Below are 18,484 nucleotides of genomic sequence, written 5' to 3' on the forward strand. Positions count from 1 at the left end.
TCGTATTGGATCCGCTATTTTGAATTCTTGAAATATGACTCCAGAATCGCAATCAGCGACCCCAAAAACCCCTTTAAAACAGGTTTCAAAAAAATCGAAATAATTTTTTTATTTTTGACCGCCATATTGGATCCGCCATTTTGAATTTAAAAAATCTGACTTCAGATTCGTAATCAGCGACCCCAAAAACCTCTTAGAAATACATTTTAAACAAATCGAAATAAATTAATATTTTCGGCCGCCATATTGGATCCTGGATCCGCCATTTTGAATTTTGGAAATCTGCTTCCGAAATCGTAATCTGCGACCCTAAGAACATAAAGGCCAGACGGCTTTCAATAGTGGACATTCAGACGATCATTTTGAGACCTTGGACTTCAAAATCGGTCCCATAGAATTTTGGACCGGCTAGTGTACCGGTTGACGTGGAACGTCCCATACACATAGTAGATTTTTCATGTTATTTAAACAAGATATGTAACTATGGAATACATGCAAAATGAAAATTGCGCAAATCTCATACCTCGTCACACATATAGTACATGTAATACATATATTCACTACATCTGCGTTTTTCATTTGATTATACTTACATATATGTATAAACATACATATTTATGTACAGTGTACATATACACCCAGATGTACGTAAGAATGCAGTACTGGTATGTTATGATACTATAAAATGCTATGTAGGTAAATAGAAAAAGTAAAGCAAACTTTTACATACCTGAACATTGAGAATTAGATGACAATTGCTGGCAAGTTTTCGCTGGACATACAATCCTTATTTCTAAATTAGGCGGCCGATCAATCAGTCAATCGACCAATAAACCAATTTGTAATCAGTTTAACATGATGTTGGAGTTTTCGTTTCAAATATAGTTGGTTTGTTATGGGTGGTTGATAGTTCACAATTGGGTTAAATTGAAAATTCAATAATAATCGTTTTTTTTATTTTTTTTTTTTTGTTTAATTTGCAAAAAAATAAAAGAGAAGTAATTAGTTAAACATTTGTTCATCCTAAGCTGCACATTGAATTTTTTGCTGAAATATTTTTTGTTTTTGGTTTGTTACAAAAAGTTTTTACTTAAGTGAAAGTATGACTTCTGTTATTTTGTTAATTGGATGTAAATCTTATTCTTGATATTTAATTTGATATTGCGACTAAATACACATACATATACTAATGTTCTTATTTCTGTATCTAATCAAAAAATTTGATTCGTTAGCCAAATAGTAGCAAATATTTTATGATGTATATGCATGATGTTTCGATGATATGGTCTATTCCTGAATCCATGGGTGAACAACGCAAAGGCAATCGGGAAGATAATGGAAGGACGGTACTATATTTTATACAAACTGAAAGCGTTATAAACATTGAGAATAATCACTTAAGAGAACGGTAGTTTTGCCATAAATTCTGTGACAAAAAAGAAAAAAGTTCCGCTTCGTGGCCAATTTCGCTTGTTAACAATGGGGTTGGAAGCTAAGGAAAATCACATTGCAGTGATTGCTCGCATAAGTGTGGTAAAAGTGCAAATGAGGTTTTAGAAATGCTGAAAAAAATTAACATTTCGAGAATGTTTATTAACCGCACCAACGTCTGAAGTGACAGAAAAAGAAGTAGTCGTCCTCCCGTGGCTCGAACCGGAACAGCCTTAAAAGCCGTTCGAAAAAGAATTCGCAAAAATCCCCTTAGAAAGCAGGAAATCATGTCCAGGGGAATGAATGTATTATATCTACCAGATCCATGTCAAGACTAATTGGAGATGATATCTACAGGAAAGCCTTCCGTCGCTCAACTGGTCATCTTTTGACAACTCGCTTGAACAAAATCAAACTTGACAGATGCAAGCAGCTTCTTCGGCAGCAAGCGGTCTACGGCCATGAAAATATTATTTTCACAGATGAGAAAATGTTCACTGTTGAAAAAGCTTTTAATAAGAAAAACGAAAAACTTCTAAAGACGCAATAAATGTTGTTCCAAGTGTTCATCGTGGCCATCATCCAGCCTCCGTAATGGTTTAGTAAAAGCGTTACATCTCGTCATTTCTGCGAGAAAAGGGTTAAGACCGGGAAAAAGTATTCTCAGGAGGAGTTAAGCAGTACTTTTTTCAATGGAGAGCGTTGGATCTTTCCGCAAGATTCCACCCCAGCCATTAAGGCAAAAATCAGCCAGCAGTGGCTAAAACAATATTCCTGGGTTCATAGCCGCAGAACAGTGGCCGTCTGCAAGTCCATATATGCATCTATTGAACTACAGTTTGTGGTCAGAATTAGAGAACATAGCCTGTCGAAGACCTTACAGAAATTTGGAGAGTCTCAAACAATCTCTGGTTCGAGCAGCAACGTCAATATTCATGGAAACCGTGCGTGCTGTAAAGCTGAATAACCTAATCGTCTGAAGGCTTATGTAAAAGCAAATAGTGACCACTCCGAATAAAAATTAATTTTTTTTTTAATATTTACATGATCAAATAAAACTAACTTCATTAAAATAAGTATTATAATTTTATTGCGATAACGGACTTAACTTATAGCAGACTTGTGGCAAACCCCAAGTATTGTGGTGTGAATAAGAATGAGGTTAGGTGCACATCTCTACATTTTTTTAAACCATATCAACAATTTAGCGAATCTACCCGTCTAACAAGGCTATGCCTGTTCTGTCCAGGTCTTTAAGTCGGAATCGCGTTCAAAAGTGTTGAATGGGACGTAATTTTCTCTCATATCTACAGCCCCTGCAGAAATATTTATGGGAGGCTCCAAACATAGCAAACGAATTAAGGGAAATTACATGAGGCATGTGTGTCGTGAATGGATAAATATTTTTTTTCTGCCTGACTATTTGTTGTTCTTCTGAAAGAGCCCAGACTTTTAATGGCAGTGAGGGCGTTGTTGGCAAATACTATAGTTTATGTTATTGAATGGGCTATAATCCGCATTAAATTTAGCTTCTCCAATTTTCTGGACAGTGGGACGATTCGACTAGAGAGCAGTTTTATGGATCTTTCATTGGCAGACAACAAATTTGAATAATGCAGAAGATCGATTGTGACATGGGCTGTGTGGCATGGTCTGGGATCCTGCTGAAACCAAAGATCGCCCAAATTCATCTCATCAACTTTCGGTCTCAAAAAATCGTTTCAAAAATCATGCTTCTGTAGCGCTCACCGTTGATCGTTGCAATATTTTCCAAAGTGGTTCAAACGTAAAGTGATTTATTTTGTTCCATGAAGGTATGGTACTGACATTCAAGACTTCCAGAAGGAAAGCGTTGTTAGTGCCAAAAAAATATGCGATTAACATTTTTTTTGTAACAATTACAGTTTTTGCACTACTCTCTTGACGACCTTATGTACACAGATAAATTAAAATCAGTTGGACAACGGTCACCCTCACTTTTTGTAAAGGGTAGAAAATGCTGCGTATATTGAGGAGATGAGTAGTTGTCTGTATGTGTTTCCCCCAAATTCGGTGTATTGAATTTATGTTCGTATATTTTTGTAGATATGTAACACTAAGACTAAATAGAGCGCCATCACGGTAGCTTGCATATATTAATCCAACCTTCAATGGCTCTGCTGCATAGCTTCGGCTGAATTTGTTTTTATTAATAGGACTATGTTTAAGTTCGTGCGGTTTTTTTTCGAAATTTGAAACTTTATTGACGTAAAATGGTTACAAATTTAATATTCAAAGTATTGTCCATCGCTTACTACTACTTTTTCCCATCTTTCTGGCAATTCACGGATTCCCTTTGTGAAAAATTCGGTCGGTTTTGCCGCAATCCACGAATCGATCCATTTTTTGACTTCATCGTAATTACGGAAGTGCTGGTCAGCCAGGCCATGTTGCATCGATCGGAAGAGATAGTAATCGGATGGCGCAAGGTCTGGACTATACGGCGGGTGGGGTAGGACATCCCATTTGAGCGTTTCTAAGTATGTTTTGACCACTTGTGCAACATGTGGCCGAGCATTGTCATGTTGCAAAATAACTTTGTCGTGTCTATCGGCGTATTGCGGCCGTTTTTCTCGCAGTGCTCGGCTCAAACGCATCAATTGTCGTCGGTAGACATCCCCCGTAATCGTTTCATTCGGTTTCAGTAGCTCATAATACACAACACCCAGCTGGTCCCACCAGATACACAGCATAACCTTCAGGCCATGAATATTCTGCGCCGACGTCGATGTTGAAGCATGGCCAGGGTATCCATACGTTGCCCGACGTTTTGGATTGTCGTAATGGACCCACTTTTCATCGCCAGTCACAATTCGATGCAAAAAACCCTTTCTTTTGTGCCGTTGAAGCAGTTGTTCGCATGCCATAAAACGGCGTTCAACGTCTCTTGGCTTCAATTCATACGGCACCCAATGGCCTACCTTTCGGATCATTCCCATGGCTTTTAAACGTTTGGAAATGGTTGATTGATCAACTCCCAAAGTTTTTGCAACCTCTTCTTGCGTTTGAGCCGGATCTTGATCGAGCAATTCCTCCAATTCGGTATCCATGAACTTTGGCGGCGCACCCTCGCGTTCTTCGTCTTCCAAGCCAAAATCACCACTTTTAAAGCGTGCAAACCACTTCTGGCACGTTCGCTCAGCTAGAGCATGCTCACCATAAACTTCCACCAAGATACGATGACTTTCGGCTGCTTTTTTCTTCATATTAAAATAATGAAGAAGAATTCCCCGCAAAAACACATTATTTGGCACGAAACTCGACATTTTCAAGTGTGGTAAAAATATTGTTGTTTACGCTTCAAATAAAAAACTTATACTGACGTTTGTGCCTTACGACAGTAGCTCTCCAATGAATGTTTGGAAATGTGGATCGATGGAATAATAATCAAGTTACGCCATCTGTTGTAAAACCGCACGAACTTATCGATAGACCTATTATTATTCCCTCGCCACTTTCCCCCCAACATACCGCGCGTTATGTTGCATGTTTTTAAAATAATAGATTTTTTAATTTTGTGATGTATATCGACTTTAATGTTCAAAAACTTGAGGTTACTGACAAAACTTTTGTGAACTATTCCAGTTGCAGACATAATAAAAGATAAGGTTTTTACTGTATTTTGTTTCCAAATTCTGTTGACTTCTATTATTAACTCATTGTACTTCTCTAGTTTTTCGGTATTTTCCTGTGTATATAAAGCGTCTTTCAGTAAGAGCGCTTTGTGTTTTTTTGAAGAAAACACAAACGGTTTGACTTTTTTAACAAATTTATTTTTTATTATCGAGTTTGAACATATACATTTAAGTATGAAATTCGATTTCTTTTGCATGACCACCAATATTGGCTCTGACTCAATGACTTCACATAACCCCAAAGAAAATAGTCTAGAGGCGCCAAATCACACGAGCGCGGCGGCCATTCGACCGGTCCATTTCTGGAAATAATGCGCTCATCGAACTTACTCTTCAACAAATCAATTGTAGCGTGTGCTGTGTGGCTTGTGGCCCCGTCCTGTTGAAACCACATGTCGTCTAAGTCCATACCATTCAATTGCGGCCAAAAATAATCGTTTATCATGTCGCGGTATCGATTTCCATTCACAGTAACGTGGCGATCGTTCTCGTCAACGAGCGGGCCAATTACGCCGCCGGCATGTAAACCGCACCAAACAGTGATTTTTTCGGGATACAACGGTGCCTCATGAATCACGTGTGGATTGCTTTCTGCCCAGTAACGCATATTTTGCTTGTTGAGAAAGCCATTGAGCCAAAAGTGAGCTTCATCATAAAATGGCCGTAATGCTCTTAAAGTAGCAGCAACATAACGATTATTTTCATAAAAAATTTGCACGATTTGCAATCGTTGCTCAAGTGTGAAGCGTTCCATGATGAAATGTATACTAATGAAGTTTACAAATGACAAGCGAAAAATAAAAAATATTGCGTCGTTCGCCCTCCCTATCGAAAAAAAGTTGAAGCGCACCTATTGAAAAACGCTTTACGTATCACTGGGTGTGCTTATTTCAATAAAAATGGTGATTTTTGTTCGTTGGTTTATTAGCGTTATATCCGGTCTATTGTGGGTGATTGTTCTCTCTGTTCTTATGGCAATGTCCCAGTATATCGTACATTCCTCATTTTCCAATATATACTCGGGACTCGTGTATTCCTCATTTTCCAATATATTTGTATTTAAGAGTAGATTATTCGCTATTTCTTGGTGTACTAGTTTTGCCATATTGTTATGTCTTTCGGTGTTTTCGCTTCTCACCAAAAGACGACATCCAGAAATAATGTGGTCCATGTTTTCTCTATTTATTTACCATTTGCGACATCTAGTCCTTGTATCTTTTAAAATATACTTTTGGTAGTTTTTTGCCAAGATCACTTGATCTTGAATCGCAATTAGGAACCATTCTGTTTCAGGATACAACTCGCCTTTTTTCAACCTAGTATAGCTCCATGTCTTATCTACATTAGCATCGCTCATTATATGAATGTGTCTTCCATGAAGTTGTTTCTAGGACCATATTGCTTTTGTTTTCTTCGATTGTTACAAGGGAGAATGTTCCTTGTGTGTTACGTAGATTAAGTGGTGAATAATTTTTGTCTGCTAAGGATTGATTATTGAAATTTGAAAATTCCAAAAGAATATGTTAGTACTGGGATAGCATATGTATTTATAGCTTTGGTAATATTCATGGTAATTTAGTAATTTCACGGAGATTCGAATCAATGTACTCCGAATTCCGACTGGTAGTTATGCAACAACCCATTCGGCTACGGCGGCCGCCAATTTATTATATTATACGGATAGTGTGAATTGTCAAAAATGAAGTGAAACCGGGAAGACTTTTTCACCTCGTTCAACTCGACAATGGAGAACTTCTTAACAGAGCTGATTACAGTAAATTATGTACAAATACATTGGCTCTGCTCAATTTTTGACTTCTGTATGAAATCAAATTGACGAATAGCCGACGGCATTTTGCAAGGAATTTCCTTGTGCATTTCTATGTTCCTTTGATAAAGGTAATTTTATTCAATTTATATTATAAACATACATACATACGTACATATAAATATTTGAATTATATGTGCCCACATTTAAAATCAAAGTAACTTAAATGTTCGTTGTTTTAATTAAGAATTTAAACAAAATACATTATAAAACGACTTCACAGTTTGTTGTCTGCGTTTTAGTAAATTTAAGACTTCATACAAGTTTGATAAAAACTATTAATTTTTCGAGTCGAAATGAAATTTAGACGAGAATTCATAGAGCATACAAGTGTTTTGGTATATTGATATATGTATATGTATGTATCAATATATACATACATATATTATATTAGTTGTGTTTGTGCAAAAGTTCAATTACATCTTCAATTCTTATAGTATTACCATACATATATATGTACACACGCACTGGAACAACCACGACCTACCTCACGAGCATCGCCTTATCATTTTTCATGCAATAATTAGGGAGTAAATGCACACTTGATACACTAGCCTATGTATGTACACATTTGCGTTCAGAACTGCCAACAAAAAAATGCTTATTAATATACACATTTGCATGTACATACAACCGCACACACGGCCCACTCACTTTATTCCTCTAAATGCGTATGTCGCCCAAAGCTAAAATTATATGCCTAGCGACTACAAGAACAAAATGCATTAATAGGCGCAGCCATCGCGGCCATCATTCTAGTTGCCATAGTGCTGAATAGTCTAAAATAGTCGCGGCGGCGCTTAACGGTTTCAACTATTGTTCAGTACAACAAAAACTCATCATCAAAATATTCATTGATAAATTCGAGCTCATAGTTCTTGGAGCAAAGTACTTTCATTTATAAACCGAGCCGCCCATATGCCAATTTTCTAGACCATTCGAAAATAGTGAATATTGGAATATTTTGCGTAGAATTATTTGCAAATATTTGGTAAATCTTTAATTTTTGTCAAGTCGAGTGCACGCGGCTCCGTACATACATATGTATGCATCAATTTATGTATGTAAATATGTCTTTCTAAATGCTCGACAACCGCAGCTGCTGTGCGTCAAGCGCGCGCATGAGCATATTACTGTATTGCAGAAAACAACATACATAAGTAGCTTATAAAAAAGTCCTGTGTCGGACATTTCAATACTGAGAGAAATGTTCGAAACAATTATTTTATGTCCTCTGATAGTAGGTAAATAGTTAATTAGTATAGTACTTACGTATGTAGTTCTTCAATTGATAAAAAGTGCACAAAAACATATGGCTATATCTGCAAGGGTAGGAACTTACTCTGAGATCACAGTATTTGAAGGTTACTGTACATATTTGACGGTGTACATCGAAATATTTTTTTGATGTGGCAAGTGCACATCCATACACACATCATATAAATATGGTATATATACGCATATGTGTATAAATCCACATATTTAAATTTGCATATGCTATCTTTCTGTGTGCCTGGCAATGAATCAATTATCTATGAAGTGTTTGATTTGGTTGAAGGGAATTCAACAAAGTTTTACAGAAGATACCTTAGACGGACATAATATATAATATATGTCTATATTTTTAGATAACTTGCTCTTTCTAAGTTGTAAAGGAACAAATATTTGCATGCACCATTTTAATGTAAATGTAGCTTAAGCTTGTATTCGTAAAAGAACATATTTAACATGCATCATTTTTATTGTGAACGTAGCTTAAGCTTGTATTATTAGATTTTATGAGAAATGCAACTCTACATATAAGAGGACTCTTTAATTTCCGCTTGAATTGCGAACACTCCCTCTTTAACCCATACAATCGCCATAAATAAAGGATGAACGGGCGTTTGTACAACTCAGGTGTGGGATCAACCGCACTTCCCATTGGAAAATACTAATATCTATTGAATCATCAAAATGGTTAACCCGAGACAGGATTTAGCGAATGCACTCAATGACGCAGGAGTGGAACTCCCACCATCAGCTACAACACAACAGTTGCGCAACCTTCTGCAGAACGTATTAGGAACTGGAGAAAATGCCTCGAACTCCACTCCTGGAGCTGTCGATTCCGGCAAAACTGATGATGCCGTCAAGATTAATAATGCCGATTGTACTGCCGCTGCCGCCAATAATCAAACAACTACTACAATGCCTACTCCGATATTGCTGACGCCGCCATTGCCGCTACCGCCGGCACAACAAACACTGCCGAAGAGATGAATTAGGGCCAGCGAGCCAAGCCAACGCTTCGTGACTTAGACGAGGAGGTCATAGCATTGAAGAAAAGAATCGAAATTCTAACACTGAGGAAACGGGTTGAAGAACTCGAGTGCCGAGTCCCCAAGGAAAACAGGCGCCGTTCAGATTTCGGAGATATCGAGCATGCCCTTCCAAAGTTCAACGGTGATGACGTGTCATACTCAGTTTCCCACTTTTTACGCGATTTCGAGGAGATTATGAATACGTCAGGAGCAGACGATAGCCTCAAACTACTGGCACTTCGCCGTTCCTTAAAAGGAACGGCACGAGTCTTCTTGTCAACCACAACCGCACTAAATGACGACGCTTTAAATCATCGATGTTATGGAGAACTCAGTCCCAAATATTCAACTCTTGGTGATGGCACGCACTTTCGATGAATTGAAAACACTGGTGAACCGCTATCAACAAAAATTTACGCCCACCAACGTTACAGGTGTAGGAAGCAAGCAGCCCAACACAACAAACGCAAAACAGACATCAACAACAACAAACATTGAGTGGCGAACAACAAAAGCGAAAGCAGACTCAACTCTATGCTTTAATTGCTCGCGATATGGGCACATGAGACCCAATTGCCTATACCCACTACGACCTGACGGGTCCTGCTTCCGCTGTTGGCTAAAAGGCCATGACCACTGTTCCTTCCCGAATCCTGCTAAAGTTTTAAAACCACGGGATGACGTGGCATTTACCGAAGATGAAGCAGATTACGAGGGCAACGCCATTGGCGTATTTAATTTTGTAAGTCTATCGTTTCAATTGACTAGGGAAACAATATGTAATCAAGTTTTTGCTCTATTTGATACCGGCAGTCCGGTTAGCTTCATAAAAGCGTCACTCGTCCCAAAAGAGCTGGTAGGAGAGCAGTCCAATGGAAGCATATCCAATTATAAAGGCATTGGTGGAATTTGTTATAAAAAAAGTGAAATACAATTTTTAAATAAATCAAACGAAGTTGAATTAAATATTACAGCGAATGAAAGTATGAACATGCCCGTTATTTTGGGACGTGACTTCTTTCGAATTTTCAATATTGAATTAGGAGATGGTATAAAGAGATATAGCAAGGAAAAATTATTAGAAATAAGAAATAGATAGTCGTATGCATCTGTGACTACTCAACCAGTAATTGGCTCTGACGTACACCTATGCCGAAGCACTCTGGTGACGAACTCCACTAAAGTAAACCTAATTCCGATAATATACCTTCTGAAGTACCCGACATTTTTAACATCGACATTTCTCACAACGCCAATGACGTTGACGTAGGCTCCAAACTGGACAAATATCAGCGAGACGTATTAAAACGACTCATTGACGATACCTACTTCAGCAATAACGTGAAAGCCGAACCGTTCAACTACGAAATGAAAATACATTTGAATAGTGACGTTCCGTTTCATTGGGCTCCTCGCAGGCTCTCTTACGCTGAGCGAAGCCAGGCGCAAGCTTTCGTAGACGAACTGCGCCAAGATGGAATAATACGACCTAGTAACTGTCCGTATGCTTCTGCTATCATACTAGTAAGAAAAAATAACGGGAAAATACGATTGTGTGTAGACTATAGGGCATTAAATAAATTAAGCGTAAGGGATAACTACCATTACCCCTGATTTACTACTGTATCGATTACCTGGAGAACAAGAAATTCTTCTCGGTACTCGATCTGAAGAGTGGATTTCACCAGGTGCAGATGGCTCCTGAGTCGATCAAGCTCACCGCATTCGTGACCCCAAATGGCCAATAGGAGTATCTAAAAATACCTTTTGATCTGAAGAACTCCCCGCAGTATTCCAACGCTTCATAAATAACACCTTCCGAGATATGATCGACGATAAAATGATCATTATCTACATGGACGACATTTTTGTTGCAACCGAGAAGTTCAAAGAACACGAAAATTTAGTGAAAGCCGTACTAAAACGACTTGTCCTTCGGGATTTGGAACTTAATTTAAACAAATGTAAATTCGGACATCGCGTACGCGGTTATCGCGCCAATTAAGAAGAAATTCGGATATGACGAAATGGACTACTTATGATATACGGTGGCTCATAAGGGAATACGTCAAATTGACTCCCATATTAAGAGTATACAGAATTTTCCAATACCTAATAATCCAAAACAACCACAATCATGTGTTGGCCTATTTTCATATTTTCGTCACTTCGTGCCGTCCTTTTTTCAGATTGCCAAACCACTGCAAAACCTACTCAGAAGAAACTCGGCATTTAGCTTCAACGAAAAATGCCTTGATGCCTTTGACGAGCTTAAGTCTAGGTTAGTAAAAGGTCCAGTCCTGGCTATTTATAGTCCGGAACGGGAAACGGAACTTCACTGCGACGCTACTAGCAAAGGCTTTGGATCAGTACTGCTGCAACGCCAAGATGACAAAAGGTTTCACCCTGTTTCATATTTTTCTAAAACTGCTTCCAGCGCCGAAGCAAAGAATCATAGTTTCGAATTAGAATCTCTATCTATAATATATGCGTTGAGAAGGTTTAGGTCCTATTTGGAGGGTATACCCTTCACAATAGTTACCGACTGTAATTCACTGACAATGACCTTGGAGAAAAAACAATTGAACCCTCGAATAGCCATATGGGCTCTAGAGCTCGAAAATTATAACTATAAAATCATATCATAACACAGACGACGTCGAATTCCAACTACAGGTCGCTCAGGAGCAGGACAAAGCTATTGAATCAATACGTAATCGTTTAGAAAATAAACATCTAAATCGATACGTTTTAGTAGACGGACTTGTATACAGGGAAATGGCAAATGGTTAGAAAGCACTGTACGTACCCTGCGAGATGGAGTATAACATAATACATACAACTAGTGCATGAAAAGTTGGACCATCTATCGTTTGAGAAAACCCTTAACAAACTCTGCCTGTATTACTGCTTTCCGAACATGCGAATTAAAACAGAAAAGCTTATCAGCCTGAAATGAATAATGTACCCTACACCTCCATCGGCCAGGGAGAGGACCTTGCATTCCATCCCCAAGACTCCATTACCGTTTGACACCGTCCATATAGATCACTTCGGTCCACTACCGTCAATCAATTCAAAACGGAAACACATCTTAGTCGTAGTTGACACATTTACGAAATTCATCAAACTCTACCCAACCAACTCAATCAGTACTCGAGAAGTGATTGCCGCTCTTGAGAAATACTAAGCTACTACAGCCGTTCGAGGCGAATCATAAGTGACAGAGGGTCCTGCTTCACGTTTATGGAGTTTGGTGCTTTACTAATGAAGCAAAACATAGGTCATGTAAAGGTCTCCGTTGCCTCTCCGCAGGCCAACGGGCAAGTGGAAAGAGTGCATAGGATATTGAAATGCATGTTAGGGAAATTAACTGAAGAAATACCATAAATTATGATGACTGGGTTAAAAGGCTACTTGAGGTGGAGTATGCTATAAATAACTCAACTCATAGCACATGTCGTGATACACCCAGTCGTCTTTTGTTCGGTATTGAGCAAAGAGGAGTTGTCGTAAACGAATTCACTGTCACAAAATCGAAATTTTTTTTCTTCACTCATCTTATAGTAAATCATTTCAAGAATGTTGTGTCAAAATTTTAAGTGGATCGGAGCAGAACTATCAAAGTTATAGCCTTTGTAGGCACTCTACCTCGAATGCGGAGCATCGATAATTTCTCAGAGTCATTTTTTCAAATGCGTTTTTCCCGAAACGACTTCTTAGAAGTCGGTGCCAATCACAACTCCGAAACTATTCAACCGACTCTTTTCAAATTTGGCACACGTTTTCTAAATCAAAAATACCTCCCCCCTACACTGTTTTTTTTTATTTTTATTTTTTTTTAAGGTTGTTTTTCACTTACAAATATGGCGAAATTTTTCGCCAAAAATGCTCGTTTTACGTTTTTTTGCCACCAAAACTACAAAAATGAAAAAAAAAATTTTATTAATGTAGGGGGGAGCATTACGTCATACTTTAACTGAAAAATTCGACTTTTTTAGTTTCAGATGATTCTACGACGAATGCCGATTGGCACTGCAGAGCACCTCTCGAAAAACATATCTCCAAAAAAACTCTGTCATGGGCTTATTTGTCAATATTTTATTATTAATATTTTTTAAAAACTTATTGAAAAGATGTACAATAACATGCAACTGATTTTATTAAAGTATCTTAAGCCATATTTCTGTAAAAAATTCCAAAAAAAGTGTTTTTTTTTTTAGCGCTAAACCCTACCACCCCCATAAGTCACTATATTGATTTGATACAAATAAAATATGTTTTTTTATAATACTATCAAGGGGACAGTTTTAACTGATGTGCTTTGCCTAATATGATACACAAAAATAAAAGGAGCATCATTGTGTTTACTAAAAAATCAGAACACTCCATTAGATCTTTACTTGATTACAGCATAATGAAAGAAATGAAAAAATGTAAACAAGGAAAAAAATCTTTATCTGAATTCCATAGCAGGATCAGTCAGTTAATTAATCAAGTATTAACTAAATATGAAATTGATTATCCAAGTAGTTGCGAAGAGCTTCGAGAAAATACTAAAGAAATTGCAAGGATATGTTTTGAAAATGGATTAAGAGATAAATTCACCCAACATACTCTCTATCAGTATAGATTAACAGACCTAGAGACAGCATATGCCATTGCTGCATATATTGGATACCAAAAATAAAATAACGAAGAAGAAACACCGATATATAATGGACGTAGATAGATCCTACAGGAATTATAGACACGAATATACCAATTACAATAATTACAATAATCCTTAAAGAAATACTTATAGAAACAACTACAATGGACAGAGAGCAAGATTACAACCAACAAATTTTCACAGAAGAGAACCAATTAAAAGAGACCATTAACCTTCATCAAGAAACTCTAGTCCCAATAAAATCCAAAGGATAAATCAAGTAACAGACAATAATGATCAGCATTCATTAGAGGTAAAATTAGATGATAAAAAATACGAATTACAGGGAACTTTTTTAGAAGAATAAATTTGCCGTGTCCTCAAGTTATTTTCAATAAAATTAAATACAATATTCTAATAGACACAGGTGCGAGACAAAATTACATAAGTGTAGAAACTAAAGAGAGTTAAAAATTTTTTGTGAAACCATTTGAAAGTAGAACTCTTTTTTGAAAGTAGAAAATTTTGTTATTAGGATATGAATTATTATTCTATGAAACAAAAGGATTAAAAGAATTTGATGATTTTAGGACAATAATCCATAAGGGCGATGAAAGCTAGAATAGATTTCTCTGATTATAAATTAACGTATATTATGTTGACAAATCAAAGAAACTAAAAAACCAAATCAATAACAAAATCGACACTTTAAAATATAAAAAAGAAATTTAAGAAATAATGAAAATTAATGAAGATAAGAATCCAGTACTTCCGTTCAGCGATACAAGCTACAATTACTTCAGCGATAGAAGCTACAATTAGGATAAGGGCAGAAGATCCTATTGGGACTAAACGGTATTCCTATCCATATGCAGATAATGATTTTATAAATGCAGAGATTGACAAAATGTTGAAAGAAAGAATACAACCGAGTAGGAGTCCTTATAACTCACCCATATGGACGGTGCCCAAAAAAGGACAAGATGAATTAGGCAGACCGAAAAGAAGAATGGTGGTAGATTTTTAAAAAATTAAATAATGAAACCATAACAGATCGATATCCAATTCTAATGTAAACATGACAATCCAGAATTTAGGGAAAGCAAAATTATTTATAGTACTACATTAGGTTTAGAATCAGGATTCCATCAGATTAAAATAGAAGAAAGAGATAGAGAAAAAACAGCATTTAGTGGAGCAAAATATGAATTTTTAAGAATGCCATTAGGATTAAAAAATGCGCCTTCAATATTTCAAAGATGCGTTGACGATATTCTTCGTCCCTATATAGGAAAATTTGCCTATGTTTATATTGATGATGTACTCATATTTTCCCCCACTCCCGAGGAACATATAGAGCATATCCGCATTATAATCACTGCACTTAGAAATTCTAATATGAAAATATCAAACGAAAATTCCATTTCTTTAAAGAAAATATAGAATACTTAGGACGCATAATAAAACATGAGAGAATAACAGTAGAGCCCTGGAAAATTGAAACTATAAAAAATTTCGCTAATCCCAACAAATTTGTAAGAACTTCTGATTAGGGGGATATTATATATAGTAAGTTTATTAGAAATTATGCTCAAATCACTAAGCCTTTAACTATGTATATTCCTTAGAGGAGAAAATGAAACTATGAGAATAATAAAAATAAAAGTGAAAAAACTCCTATTAAATTAGAAGAAAATGCTGTCAAAGCAATTGAAACAATAAAAGAAGCCTTACAAGAACAAGAAGAATTATTCCAACCAGATTTTAATCAACCCTTTGATTTGACTACTGACCATTAAAAACCATTATGCTTTATACCACGAACATTAAGTTAAACTGAACAGAAATATTCAACGAACGAAGAAGAATTATTAGCCATAGTTTGGGCTTTACAGAAATTAAGAAATTACTTGTACGGAATAGCCGATCTAACAATATATACTGACCACCAGTCACTAATATTTTCTATATCGGAGAAACCCCCAAATAATAAACTCAAAAGATGGAAAAATTTAATAGAAGAATATGGAGCTAAACTAATCTATAAACCAGGAACTCAAAATGTAGTAGCTAAAGCAAAAGTCTAAAACAAAAGTCTACTGATAATGATTCCATATACTCACAAAATAGTTCTCCATATGAACAAATTAAAAGAGTAAATAAATCAGTAAATCATTTTAATAACCAAATAGTAATTGAACCAGGAGATAGTAGTAATGTAATACAAATACATACCAAAAAGATATTTAATAATTTACCACATACCATCTATTTTACAACGATAGAAATGTTAAAACATAACTTGAAAGAGGTCATACAACCTAATAAAATTAATGCAATATTCAAAACTGCAGAAATAATGTATTTAGTAGAAAAACCGATACTACGAGTATTTAGAAGAATTTCCCGTTATTAAGTTCATTATAGCAAACTCATTAGTCGAAGATATAACAGATACTGACAAATATTGTAGAAGAAATTCATAATAGAGCAACCGAAATTTCAAAAATAATACGAAAGAAATAAATAATAAGAAACTAATGTAGTAGAAATGACTAAAGCCCAAGCTAAAATATGTGAGATATGTAAAACTTGTAAATATGACAGACGACCAAACAAAATACCTTTTGGAAAAACAGCAATACCAAGTAAAGTAGGATCTAATATACATAAACATATTATATATACATTTTATATGAACAGATTAATGTACATAGTAAAATCGACAAATACTCAAAAAACTGTTTCTTAAGAGAAATACCTCATCGTGGTTGGTCTCCTTGCCGCGGGGATGGGGCCTAAATGAAGGCTAAACTCCTTTTAGTAATTTAACCTGTCATGAACTAAGAGGGAAGCTCTGTATGGGGATTGGTCGAACTCCCTTACACGATACTGCGTGTGCGATGCTCGTCCAGCCACCTATACGGAGAGTACCGTACCAACACATTCCCAAGTCAAGGTGTGCTTGGAATCGTGCCGAGGACTGAATGGTGCAGTCCTCGTGGGTTGTGGAGCTTGACGTAGTCAGGCGAAGCAACCGTAAGAAACAGATGATATGAATACACAAAAAAACGAACAAAACAAAAAATTTGTGCCGCGCTGCGACACAATACCATCCTCCGAGGAGGATACCCTGCTAGCCTCTAGTCAAGATACGGCTGAGTCAGCAAAGAGTAAGGGAAGTACCAGCCATAGCACACCCTTACTAAGCAAGCAACAACAACAACAAAAAGTTCTACCACAAACCTCGAAAAAGGCGGCGGACGGCACTCAGAGAGAGAGTCAGGCCGCTAGAAAACACAAATCCGAGGGTGCCCTCATGAAGTCGCGCTACACGAAGGCGAGGTTCATTCTAAGCAAGATTGCCAAAAATGAACTCGCTGGAGCGACTGACGAGCGCGACGCGGCCGACAAACTGAAATACCAGCAGGTGGTTAAGGAGTACGAAGACTTCTTATCCAACAAACCCAAGGAGGACAACAAGAAAAAAGGCGATGCGATGAAAAGGAACAGGTCACAGGACGTGATCGACCAGGCACCGAAGAGACCTAAGGTGTCCAGCAGCATCGAAGAAACAAAGCAACGACCGTTCAGTGAGGTGGTTAAGGATAACCTCCTATATGCACTGATCGACGAGACCACAAACAGTGGCAAAGTGGTCCTGCAGAAGTGGGGGCAAGTTGAGGCCAAACTGTCCAAGCTCGTGTTAGAGAAGCATGTGGTTGGAGCACAGGGCGGAACTCTCCCTTCCTTCGATTCTGCAGGAGTACTTCGCGGCTGTAGGGTTATCAAGTGCGACGACGACTGGTCAAGGGTTGTCCTAGAAAGGTGTGTTGCTGAGATCAGCAGCACACTGGAAGGCTCAAAACTTAAGCTTATTCCGGCCAAGGACATCCCCTGCCCTCCTCGCGCTCGCATTTGGCTGCCGGTGATGGACTTGAGCGGTGCAGAAGTGCTGAAGTACCTGAAGTCACACAACCCTGCGATGCCGATGGACGACTGGGCAATCGTGAAGGCAGAAAAACCGCAAAAGAGCAGCATGTCATTCGTTCTGCAGATTAACGATGAGTGCCTGCCAATACTAAAACAACACGACAACAAAATGCGGTTTGGTCTAAGAAAGGCCAAACTAAAAATTTTCAAAGCAGACAGCAATGAAAATGAGGAAGACCCAGATGAGGCAGACAACAACATACAGCTAGAAAGACTAGAAAAGCTCGACCTAGCTGAAGACAACAATAAATCCGATGCCTAGAGCCATACAGGTGAATCTGCAGCACTCGAAATGTGCTACAGAGAACTTGGATGTCTTCCTCAGGGAAGGGGACATCGACATCGGTTTCATACAGGAGCCCTGGGTCAGAGACAACGAGATTAAGGGGTTCCAAAACAACAAGAGCATCAACATATTCTACAACAAAGCAGACGGTAAGCCACGGTCATGCATAATCACTAAAAAACACTTAAAAGCTTTTCTGTGTTCTAATTTTAGTACTCCCGATTTTACGGTGGTGAAAGTGGAGCTACAGAAATCGGCGATATACCTGGCATCGGTGTTTATGCCACATGAGAAACCGGCGCCGCCAGACGAAGTGGC

At 37.5% G+C, this 18,484-nt stretch overlaps 1 protein-coding gene across 1 annotated transcript; it reads left to right on the forward strand.

The window, feature by feature from the left end:
• The first annotated feature begins 16,942 nt into the window (after positions 1 to 16,942).
• Positions 16,943 to 18,045, forward strand: LOC129250809 (uncharacterized). The gene is made up of 2 exons (XM_054890395.1): positions 16,943 to 17,994; positions 18,036 to 18,045. The coding sequence occupies exons 1-2, from the start codon at positions 16,943 to 16,945 to the stop codon at positions 18,043 to 18,045; spliced, it is 1,062 nt and encodes a 353-aa protein (XP_054746370.1).
• The last annotated feature ends 439 nt before the right edge of the window (positions 18,046 to 18,484 follow it).

This window comes from Anastrepha obliqua, chromosome 6, assembly GCF_027943255.1.
Source record: "Anastrepha obliqua isolate idAnaObli1 chromosome 6, idAnaObli1_1.0, whole genome shotgun sequence".
NCBI lineage: Eukaryota > Metazoa > Arthropoda > Insecta > Diptera > Tephritidae > Anastrepha > Anastrepha obliqua.

Coding starts and splice junctions, on each gene's coding strand:
- LOC129250809 (XM_054890395.1), top strand. CDS start 16,943: ATGAATACACAAAAAAACGAACAAAACAAAAAATTTGTGCCGCGCTGC.